Source organism: Vanessa tameamea, chromosome 8, assembly GCF_037043105.1.
Source record: "Vanessa tameamea isolate UH-Manoa-2023 chromosome 8, ilVanTame1 primary haplotype, whole genome shotgun sequence".
Lineage (NCBI taxonomy): Eukaryota > Metazoa > Arthropoda > Insecta > Lepidoptera > Nymphalidae > Vanessa > Vanessa tameamea.
Window position 1 is genome coordinate 7,573,576 of NC_087316.1, and position 11,796 is coordinate 7,585,371.

The 11,796-nt window shown below is 35.7% G+C and overlaps 1 protein-coding gene across 8 annotated transcripts in view; it reads left to right on the forward strand.

Annotated features, from left to right (window-relative positions):
* The window catches only part of LOC113400067 (phosphatase and actin regulator 4B), a 55,752-nt gene extending 44,130 nt beyond the window's left edge, over positions 1 to 11,622 (forward strand). For 4 of the 8 annotated variants that reach the window (XM_026639451.2, XM_026639456.2, XM_026639453.2 and 1 more), the window contains 9 exons: positions 2,396 to 2,503; positions 2,971 to 3,171; positions 3,420 to 3,633; positions 4,317 to 4,349; positions 5,253 to 5,483; positions 7,258 to 7,385; positions 7,514 to 7,653; positions 7,852 to 7,988; positions 8,710 to 11,622. In XM_026639451.2, the coding sequence (XP_026495236.1) occupies positions 2,396 to 2,503; positions 2,971 to 3,171; positions 3,420 to 3,633; positions 4,317 to 4,349; positions 5,253 to 5,483; positions 7,258 to 7,385; positions 7,514 to 7,653; positions 7,852 to 7,988; positions 8,710 to 8,725 (1,208 nt within the window). In that variant the 3' untranslated portion in view covers positions 8,726 to 11,622. The remainder of the gene's footprint in view (positions 1 to 2,395; positions 2,504 to 2,970; positions 3,172 to 3,419; positions 3,634 to 4,316; positions 4,350 to 5,252; positions 5,484 to 7,257; positions 7,386 to 7,513; positions 7,654 to 7,851; positions 7,989 to 8,709) is intronic. The other 4 variants (XM_026639454.2, XM_026639452.2, XM_026639457.2 and 1 more) reach the window with 4 other exon arrangements.
* Positions 11,623 to 11,796: the final 174 nt, after the last annotated feature.

Consider the following 11,796-nt stretch of genomic DNA (forward strand, 5'->3'; position numbering starts at 1 on the left):
CTGTCTATTTAAAATGTATTTTGTTATGACATTTTATTGTTAATGTGATTCAAAATTTTAATGGGCTGAGAAATAATTAAAATCTAACGTATAATACTTTTAAAACATTGTAATTGTGTGATTTTTACTTATTTCATATTCATTATTTCAACAATAGTTTTACCTAATTGTAATTATTAGAACTAGATTATAAATTCGAGCCGAGATGGCCCAGTGGCTAGAACGCGTGCATCTTAACCGATAATTTCGGGTTCAAACCCAGGTAGGCACCACTGAATTTTCATGTGCTTAATTTGTGTTTATAATTCATCTCGTGCTCGGCGGTGAAGGAAAACATCGTGAGAAAACCTGCATGTGTCTAATTTCAACGAAATTCTGCCACATGTGTATTCCACCAACCCGTATTGGAGCAGCATGGTGGAATATGCTCCAAACCTTCTCCTCAAAGGGAGAGGAGGCCTTTAGCCCAACAGTGGGAAATTTACAGGCTGCTAATGCTAATGCTATAAATTAATTAAAACATTGGCAGATTCTAAATAATAATTTTATCATTAACGATTCGTAGTGTTAATTTTCGTTTTTAAAGTATTCATCTATAAATTAAAGAATTTTATATTGTCAGTAGTATTAAGTTTTTGATAGCATACGGACAATCTTCGTTATGTGAATGTATAATACTAACGCAAAAATAAATGGGTCCATTTCATTTTAGCACACTGATTATTTTTAACAAGCTTTCAGTTTCGCAACGTCTTCGGCGTCGTTTTACGCATCATGACGAGAAACACGAGAGAGCTCCGCTTACGCGTTTTCACTACGCGTACTCTTGACATTGTATGTGCTATTAATGTTTGAGCTGCCTCCTCTGACTATCTTATATCTATCCTTCACGCTATTGACATATTTTTCATACGACGTCATTTTTTATAACCGGTATGAAGCGAACATGAATCGTTTCCGTTAAGTTAATACATAAAAATACTCAGTCTTAAAAATACTTTGTAATCGATCTTAATGTCTGTATTAGTATAAATGTTAAAGAGGCATACATTTATAAATACGTTTTATAACACCTCGAGATGATGTAGTTAGTAACTTACATAACGACTTTTATCCTCTCCGCGAGAGCCTTGGCCAAGGGCGGCCGCATCGATCGCAGCCGGGGACCTTTCGCCCACTACCCGAACCGTGCTCGCGCACCACTTTACTCCGCCTGTTGAATCAAAGCATTCGCTGAACTACTTGCGCAATTATAAAAATGCATATTGTAGTTATATACCAACACGTAAAATATATCTAAACATTTCAACTATTATTGTTATTATTATAATCGATAATCAGATTACTTAGTTTATAATAAGACAGATTGACATTTATTCGATATCTCAAACCATTCTTTAAAGGCCAACGTAATGTTTCTTTCATAAGGAATTCTAATGTAATAGATCTATGATGAAATTTTTTCTTAAGCAATTTCATTGCGAATCGTGAAAATGGCAAAGTGGCGCTGCCAGGTGCTAGTTATTGTATTTCGTCACGCAAGGTTAGGCACTCGACGAAGTTGTTACTTATCGTATTATCAATATTGAAACGTATATCTAACTCCTTTCGTCGGCGATCTAGATTTGACTACTGCGTGCCTGGTACGGGGAGACAGGACGTGTTAATAATAAACAGTAGCATGTGTTGAAGGCCGATAGGCGTCGGCGCCGGCAATGAATGGGAGTCGCGTGCCACAGATCGTCGCTCGACTGTTGCTATTTTTAGTCCTATCGACATTGTACGGTGACGTTGCGATCCCGGTTCGCTTGTTCAATTACTCCTGATGGCATTGAAACATTGATATTCACGTTGTTTATATACCACTAATGCCATAAGTATCCAATAAAAGTATTTAGGTCAAACGCCATATGTAATAGTAAACAAAGTCTTACTGAGAACTATCTATAGTTAAGTAGACGTTACCTTTTTTAAATATATATAAGAACTTCAGCCAGCGAAAAGCCAGGGGCTTTACTAAGGATCTATTTAACTGGTATGATAAATAAAAAAAATACTAATAATAATTAATGATGGTATCAATTTTAGGGTTTTTTCGTTTGATATATGACTATGTTGTAAATATCGGATACAATTTAAATAAATTAGGTAAAATTATATCTATTCTATAGAATATTATCACTTATACATCCAGTTTCTGACAAGCTGTTTATTTAGATTAATTCATTTGACTTTAATTTCAATGGTCCGCAACAGGCGACCAATGAATGTTTAATTATTTAGTAAGATAAGAAATTTGACTCTACTCATAGTTTCAGAAAGTGACGAAAGCCATTTGTGTTATGAATACATAAATAACAATATTTTACTAACATTTTTTTTTCAATCTTTTCAGAACCAAAGAAAGATAAATTGGAGAATGGCGGCGAATTAGTGAGACCTGAGAGACCGAACTCTTTGAGCGCGGGCAAGCTCCCGAGGCGGATATGCTATCAAGGCGACGGTGAGTCACGTCTCGAATGCCATCATTATCATCCGCTTAAGGAAAATCATCTGTCATACCAGTCACAATGACGAGAAATTCCTTTAGCGTTATGCTTAAACTTTCGCGTTGTTTGTTATCTATTCTCTATCGTTTTCATTTTTATAAAATCGTAACTTATCTTGTTTTAAATTGCTTTATAAATATGTAATTATGTGTAATGTCAAATAAAATATTTGGTAATATCAAAATATAATTTTAAATTATTCTCTTAAGAAAAATATGAATAACATTGCCAACGATTTCTAGCTATAATATATTAGTATAATCTGAAATATCTATTCCTGCAATATGTACCACGTCTTTCGAATATATAAACACTTACTTATGTCTCTTGCAATACGGTTTTGTCTGGACGTTTTACTATATCACAAAGGTTTTGGTTGCTAGCTTACTGCCTCATGCTGACATAATATTTGTACTTGTAGTGGGGTATGGCGGCATGGGTGGCGTGGGTGGAGGCAGCGAGGGCGACGTCAGCGCGGAGGAGCAGCTGATGCTGTCGGAACTACCGGAACCGCCCATCGCGCTCTCGGAGATCGGGCCCATCCCGCCACCACCCATGTTCAGCTCGCCCAGTCCCACGCGACACCACCACACGCATCAGCTTACGAACACACAGTCCGATTGTTAGTATTAACAAATAACAAATCGAAATGCTTCTTTACAAATTAATTAATTAAAATTATTTTAAATTGCACCTACATTCAAATATTGGTCTTTAATGCAACCAACCAGCTTGCGGGTAATTTCTTCGATATTTTATCTTCTTATACCGGTTTTTTACCTAGGTACCTAAAAAGTTAATTTCATACGTTTTATACGTTTCGCCTACGCACGACTCAAATTAATACGATCCCCTCGCTCGCTTTGTCAGCCGAAGAGGAAGACTCGCAGGAGGAGGAGGAGACGGATGCGGGCGCGGCGGACACGTCACGCGTGGAGGAGATCCCGCCGAAGGAGCCGCTGTTCAACGCCGTGCCGCTGAAGTCAGCGCTCAAGAAGCGGCCCGCGCCCGCCGCGTCGCCCGCCGGCACGCCGCTCGCCACGCCGCTCGCGCCGCGCCAGGACCACCACCACGCCAGCTTTAAGTCAGTATACGCCCCACGACACTCGTCCACTTCTTAAACTTTTCCTTATATCACTTATAAATGTTTTTAAAATACGTGAATTGAGATATCAAAAGTGACAAAAAATCTTAATCTTCACATCAATACTTTCGGAAATTATAATTAACCTTACAATTAAATTAGTTGACTGTATAATAATAAAAAAGGATCATTCCATCGTTAAAATCAAAACTTATATTTAATGAATTAGTTTTGTTTAGTTTTAGACGATGTTTTAGTGCAATAGTTTAAATTCCACACGAAGCCATAATAAAAAATAATGATCTCATTTAAAATGAATTCAAATAATAATAAATTTAATAATTAATAATTTTCAAGCGAAAATATTGTCGCTTTAAAATTGTTAAAATATTACACACGTGAATAAGTTATTGCGCGTTAAACGTAGACAATTGAATAAATGTTCATACGTGTGGTAAACTTTATTAGCAATTTAAATAATAGAAGCATTAGTAATACTTAAACGTGGACAGGAAAATTTCGCGCGGTTACACAAAAGACCGCACTGAGTTGCAATTTATGTTGCAACGCCTGTACTGCTGCACTATTACTGCCATACTATAAATCATAAACGATCGCTAAATGAATCGGTTTCCGCGGACATGTTGTAAGTGTGCGTTTATTTTCATCATGCGGACGAGCAGGCGACCGCCGCCCAAGCCGAGGATCCGCATATGGTAACACTCTCTCGTTATGTCGATGTTGTCGAGCCACGCCTCACAGACCTCCCGACGGTCCGCTTCGCCTTCGCCCATGCATCGTGCATCGCACGCTTCCGACTATCATCTGTCTTCATGTACCTAGTGTCCGCTCACATCCTCGACCGCTACACCGACGATCATTAACACGACACACGCTCACGCTGACACTCACACGCACCACAATAGATCCTACGATTAGCTGAACTGATACACACCCACAACTGATTGAATGTACTTGACATACCAGATCGTAAGTCGCGTAGTTCTATGTCGTCTGTTGAATGATTAATGTTTATAGATATATTTGGCTGTTTATGCTATTGTTCTATCTCTTGTTATGTCTGTGCTGCATGTTTATGTATCTGTCGGTTAAATTGCATATAAAAGTAACGAATATATGCAAACCAAATAGTAACGCTATGTTCATTAAAACTGTGTAAGAATTTTAATTTTAATCACTATAGTATTAGATCCGATATAATTTGTTGGTCATTTATTATTTTATGTTTCATTTAAATTTATTAAACAGAATATTTAATACTAAAACCTCATTAATGTATGACAATAGCGTGCTGTGACATACAACGGCGAAGTGAGACGCCGGTCACGCACGTTTGCGTCGACGATCCCTTACTAATTAAATATTTTTAACGCTAATTAAGCGATAAAATTACTTGATTCGCTTTTTTCGCTCGTTTTCCAGAACGTTGCGTACATTATATTTCGCACACTTAAATACCTTTGGTGAAATAACGATACCACATAACAAAAACAAGCTTAATGTAATGTTTTCGCGTCCTCTCACCACTGCTGGCGACCGATGCCGTGCCCGACACGTATTCTATAATCTGAACTCGATTTGTATTCCCTTTCACATAGTACAAAGAGCTATCGGAGTAATAACGGCAGTCGCACCCTCGACAGCAGCCGGCCGGTGCGCGTGGGCAACACGCTGGAGAACAAGGAGAACGCGCGGCCGTGGGAGGGCGCGGCCGAGTACCGCGACGAGTACTCCAGCGAGTCGGAGCGCGTGGCCGCCAAGCTCGCGCGCAAGGAGAGCCTCAACATCAAGCTGGCGCTGCGGCCCGACCGCCAGGAGCTCATCAACAGGTACGGGCGCCGGCTCGGAGGATCTCTCGCCAGACCTGTCGGGAGTCACAGAGTTACCGATTTTGCTCTCTATTAGATATTGCTTGCTTCGTAAAGTTGGTTCAGCCGTCGGCTCCTGATTGCTCTCCGGTCGTTCCAGGATGCGATCTCATACTTTTGTCGTTCGCTAATTAATTTTAATAGTAGGTTTACAATTGCTTTAATTTTGCTTCGTCATTAAATATCTCACAGGAAACCAGATTGCGTTTGTTTATTAATGCATCCAACAACTTTTCTAATTTCTCATACATATATTGTACTAACAATCGTATTTGAATACTGGCGTAGTAAAAATAAAGTTTATTAATTTTTTTACACTTGGTTCTGTAACAATGTTGTATAAGGCGATAGACAGACTTCTACTCAAACGAAAACCCTCTAAACAAACAAACGAGCAAAATAGACTTTGAATCTGTCGTATGATTATTATACATTAATGACGCTCAGCTACTTGTGCCAATATAATGAGTTGTGCAACCGTAGAAAGAACGATCACATCCCAGCTGCAAATAGTTTTATGTGAAATTAAAATGTATACTAATTAAGAAAGCATCTATCGAATTTCTGAGAACGTTTTGTCATCGTGCTTAGAAATATATTATTAGAACTGCAGTGTAATCTTAATCTGCGTATTATTCGCACTTGAAATCGTAGTAAATAGACAATTGTAGTAGGAAGTACCTTGTACGTTGCCAATATAATCAAACGTTCCGGCATTGAGCCAACTTTGGCACGCGCATTCTCTAGAACAGCTGGGAGAAAATTCAATAGTTACGAACCGAAAAATCACGTTACGTTAATATACATAGGTAAAGTAAAGTTTGTAATTTAGTAAATGTCATTGGAAATGTATCAACTTTTTTATGTTAGTACCTAAGTACTGACCCATAATTGTATAATTCTTAGTCTTATTATTTATTTATATTTAATTTGAAATCAACGAAAATAATTTTATAAATTGTGATAGACATATCATATGTCAATTCAAAGGAATTTCGAATGATAAAGTTTTATATACAAAGTATAAACCGATTTTGACCGCTTGTTTTTATTTAGCTCACTTAAGGAAGTAGTTATACAGTTGAGCGAAATGAACGATATTACAGTAAATTAACCTCATATAGAATAATCGATCTCATTGATTCCTATTGTTGTATAAGACACGTAGACTTCAGTAGTACGTCGCGTGCGTTTGTGACAGTATTATTTGCTCGGCTCGTAGGAACGCCTGGGAGTTTTATTTTTGTTTGCATACTCACACCCATATAGTTTAAGTACTTCCTCTTATCGATTTTTTACTTAATTATGACGCTCTTATTTATGTTTATAAAATGTTTACAAAGTTCGTATTTCGAAAATGTGATATCGTCGTTAAATATTTACCATATCATGTTAAGTTTTGAGTTTTTTTTTTAAGTTATTGAACAGTCGATCGAACGGAGAGCTCTATCTGAGCTTATCAATTAAATCTAGACCAGATTACGAGTCTTGGGATTAAGCCAAGAGTTTATGTTAATCGGACATTATGAGCGTGTTTTCGGCATCATACAAGCTTTGGCATATTTTATGTCGGCGGCCAATTGCCAGTGCGCGCGATCAGTTGGAGCGAATGTATTGTCTTATCGGTACCTCGAAGGCGTTCGGAGATCGTCTTGCGTTAGTTATCTTGAAAGATCTAATCTCGTACACAAGTATTAACGATTAATGCTAAGAAATCGTCGTGGTTCGCACGCAGGAACATCCTGGTGGTGCAGAGCGAACACGAGAGGCAGGAGTCGTGGGAAGCGATTGGAGCGCGTCTCATCCGCCGCCTGTCTATGCGCCCCACCGCCGAGGAGCTCGTCGAAAGAAACATACTCAAAAGTACGTGTATGGACACCGCTCACTCTACTTAATATTTTTCTTATTTAGAAGATTATGGCTCATCGAATATTAAGATGGTATTAATAACAAACATAATAAATATTAATATATTTTTTTACTCTTTGCAGGTCAGTCCCCCGCGGAAGAGAAGAAGCAGAAAGAGGAAAAGAAACGATACCTATTGCGCAAGCTTAGCTTCCGGCCGACGGTAGATGAACTTAAAGAGAAGAAAATCATCAGATTCAGTGACTACATTGAAGTCACACAGGTACTTCTATCAACTATTCTCAAAATTGAAAAGTGCAAACTAATTTTAATTAAAAAAATATTTATTATTTAATCGCTTCGCCTGGCATCGATGTTGTCCAGAGCCATACCATAAAGTAGCCAAAAAAAAAAAAAAATCGATAAAATTCTGACAGAGGTTCCATCGTTTACATGAATGTGTGTGAATGTGTTCTTGCAGGCGCACGACTACGACCGTCGCGCGGACAAGCCGTGGACACGACTGACGCCGCGCGACAAGGCCGCCATACGACGAGAGCTCAACGAGTTCAAGAGCTCCGAGATGGCCGTGCACGAGGATAGCAAGCACCTCACCAGGTACCACCATCATTCCACCACACCACTATACCCCCAGCCCACCTCGTCTGATCGACAAACATGCAGGCACATCAATTTCCCAAATATCAAATCGTTCAAATAATTGGAACATACACCAAAAGCGGACTTCTGAGGACATGAAAGAGATGAGTGATGATTAAAAAATATAATGTTGTAATAAAAAAGTAATTTAATTATATAACAAAATATTACATTTATTGAACTATATCGAAAACATGTATATATATGTATGTCTTTCGATATATTCAATATCAACAAAGTATCTATTATCGTCTGATTGTCAAAGGACATCGTGCAGAATGTTTTGTAATCAGATCAATAGAGCACTTCTATGTAACTATACGGTGTCGTGTCGTGCAAATTTGTTGAAATGAATAATGAGAAACTAAGATTAATATTTAATTGTATAATTACTTCTGATATGTTTTATTTGTAAACATATATTTTGGCACGTTTAGCGTTGGCAACAATAGCAGAAGTACACTAGTACTAATCTGACCTTTGTTACGAAGGTTACCAGGCATAAAAATATACTTTCGACAAGAAACATAACTTCGCTAAATAAGATATGTTTGTTATGACAAATTATGAAATAATTTCATGGTATACTGGTGAATGTATTGCGAATTTTTTACTCGTTATCGATACGAGCAAAAGTCGGTCAATATTTGTCTATAGTAATAATAATATCTGTTCCCAGGTTCCATAGACCATGACGGCTGTGCCCGTGTTCTCGAGCCAGCGGCGTGCCTGTGATCCTATCTATATATATTGACTTCTTCCGACCCGAGGAAGATACGTATGCAATAACCTACCAGGACGAACGGTAAAGTGTTAAATATTCTAAAGTCGCGTGTAAGCCGTGCGTGGTGAGAAGATCTCGTCTTCTTCGTTCTCGTCGAGTACGATTTATATTTAGTTCGCGTATCCTAAGCGTACCTATACATTCTTTGAATTGACCTTCGCGAAAGGTTAGTGATACTGGTTACTGTGGTTGGAGATTGAGTTTTTGAAGCTCGGAGATGTTTACGAGTTGTATTGAAATGTGAGACGTATCCGATTTAGAAATTATGTAGAATTGTGATTTTTATTTGTCTTATATTGCTAGCTTTTAACTAAGTAGTCGTTAAGCTAGATTCGATTTTTATCGTATTTATTTCTTGCAGTCGTTTTTGGTCACAACTTGAATTTATTAATTCCTATAAGGCGTATGCACTGAGTTTGTGGCGTAGCTGTAACGTCGACATTTTAAAATTAATCGGCATATATAATATCTCGTAACCTAATGATGTGCAGTAACTGCCACATTTTTTTTTTTCTAGAGCATATACTATTATTTCAAACTTAAATTAAATTGTAGCTAGTACCTATTTAAATTCAACTTGGAACGCGTACGCACTTATTTTCAACTAATAATTTATTTTTATAAATCTAAACAACCATTATTATTTTAATTTAATATTAAAGACTAAACATCCACCAGTTATACTTTAGCATACTTATGTATTTACGTATTTTAGCACTTAAATTAACCTTATCTAAATAACTCAATAGATTTTTATATAAACTGTTGTTTACGATGTATCATACATAAGATAATAATTAATTTTGTAATACAACTACTGTCATTATATCTTTATATTTTTAATTACTGACTTGATCACAATATTCGGTTACATAAATTGTTTTTTTTTTTTTATTAAATTGGTTATTATATTTTTTCGTTATTTAAATTCGGATAATAATAATTATTTATTGATTAGTACAGGGAGATACTTTATAAAAATACAATGGAAAATTGCTGCTATAGTTATGAACGAGTCTCGAAATGATAATTCGGAAAAGTTGTATGTCAATCGAGCCTACCTATACGACTAGTGCGGAAGTAATAATCACACGGAAATTGACATTTTAATAAAATAATTTATATCGAAAATATTGTAACTGTTAAATTAAATTAAAATAAATAATAGCAATAACATTATAAGGAATCTTTTTGCTTGCACACATTATGAATGTAGTAAGGAGGGCTCGGTTATCACCCTTTGCATTCGTATGGTAGTCGCTCCAGACTATACAAACGAACAACCTCGGCGGGAACAACTTTTAAACTCGTGGCGCTCTAGCCTTCGATTAATGTTAGTTATTCAAAATTGAATGATATCGAGTAAAGGATTAAATATAAAGAATTAATTAAAACTGTAGCTGTTCATTAGATAATTATAAAGCCTTCGAGATTACTCCATCGTTTCGTATATGATACATTACCTTATTTACTATTCTATGTACGAAATAATTATAGTATAGAGAGCAATAATGCTGCTGAGTTATACTTTGATTTCGATCGTGGTGTGGTTTGAAGTTTAATGTTTAACATTTTTATAAAAATCTTAATACTTCGTAAAATAATTTATAGGTAAGATGCATTTGAAGCAATGTTCTGTTCAGTAGCGGTGCCATTAGATGCGTATTCGAAATTCCATACGATATCGGCAGAATGTATCGATAATCGTACGATTTGTTATGAATTGCTCAGAGTCTTAGGCATCAAATCAATTGGAAGAAATCGTATGTTAATATGCGACACTCAAAATGTTCGGGTAATACAATATTTATTCAGTAATAATAAGATGGTTGTTCGTGAGACCATTCCATTTTTAGGGTAAAGTGGAAGCCAAAATGACGACTTATTTTTCTAAACAATTTTGTTAGATCGCAATTAAAGTTGTATAGATAAAACGTAGATGTTTATCAATATTGTAATCGTAAGAAATTCAGATTTCCAAAGATCTAAAGCTCAACTAAATTCTTTTAGCTAGCTAACTTTTTGCAATCGTTGAAATATGTATATTTATGCAAAATTACTAACTAAGTTTTACAGTGGATCATAGTAATGTTAAGAAATAAGTTGCAATGATATTCATCCGGCGTCACTCAGTATGTACATACTTAATTACCATAAAATGTGATAAGACTTTTATTTGTAGTGTTTTATAATTATTTAAGTACATTAAACTTTCATTTGTATAAATTTCTAAGACTTTGAAAAATGTCGAATGGTGCTGTCCTAAAGCAACACGTTGATTTTCTTCTATAAATTTGTATTTCATGGTAGAGTTATATTTTGTACAACAATATCTAGTATCGGATTACTAAGCGTTTTTACATTAATTGAATTACAAATAAATTTGTTGATGAATTAGAAATGTTACTTTATTTATATACCATATTCCACACAATTAAATGAAAAACTCTTACTTCATTATCTGCTTGATTTGTGAAATGGTGTTTTATGCAAAATATTCGCCATATTATTTAAAATATAAACGAAAATAATATTCAATTGTATCGAAAGATATTCTTTTTTATCTGTACATAATTTTAGTACCATGTAAATTATGGAATCTCTTTTATTTCCATTTATATCGCGTATCTTTTTGTGCTATTAGAACTATTGCTGTCAGTACTTGGTTTACTGTTGCTTTTATTTTGAATATTGTGTAAATTATTAATGACATGTTGTATTAGTAAGTATATTATGATAGCCATAAAATATTTGTTTTATATAACATAAGTTTGTAAATACTATGATTATACATTAAGTTTTATACTCTATTGCTTTTGATTTACCTCAGACCCAAACTAATGTAATAAAATATACAACCGAGCTGCTCGGCTAAAATGGACTGCGGAGAAAACTACACCAATTTATATTATACGAGCGAATATGAAATCAAATAATTTCCATGAAAGCGATCGAGTCTCAATGAAGACTTTGACCCGCTCC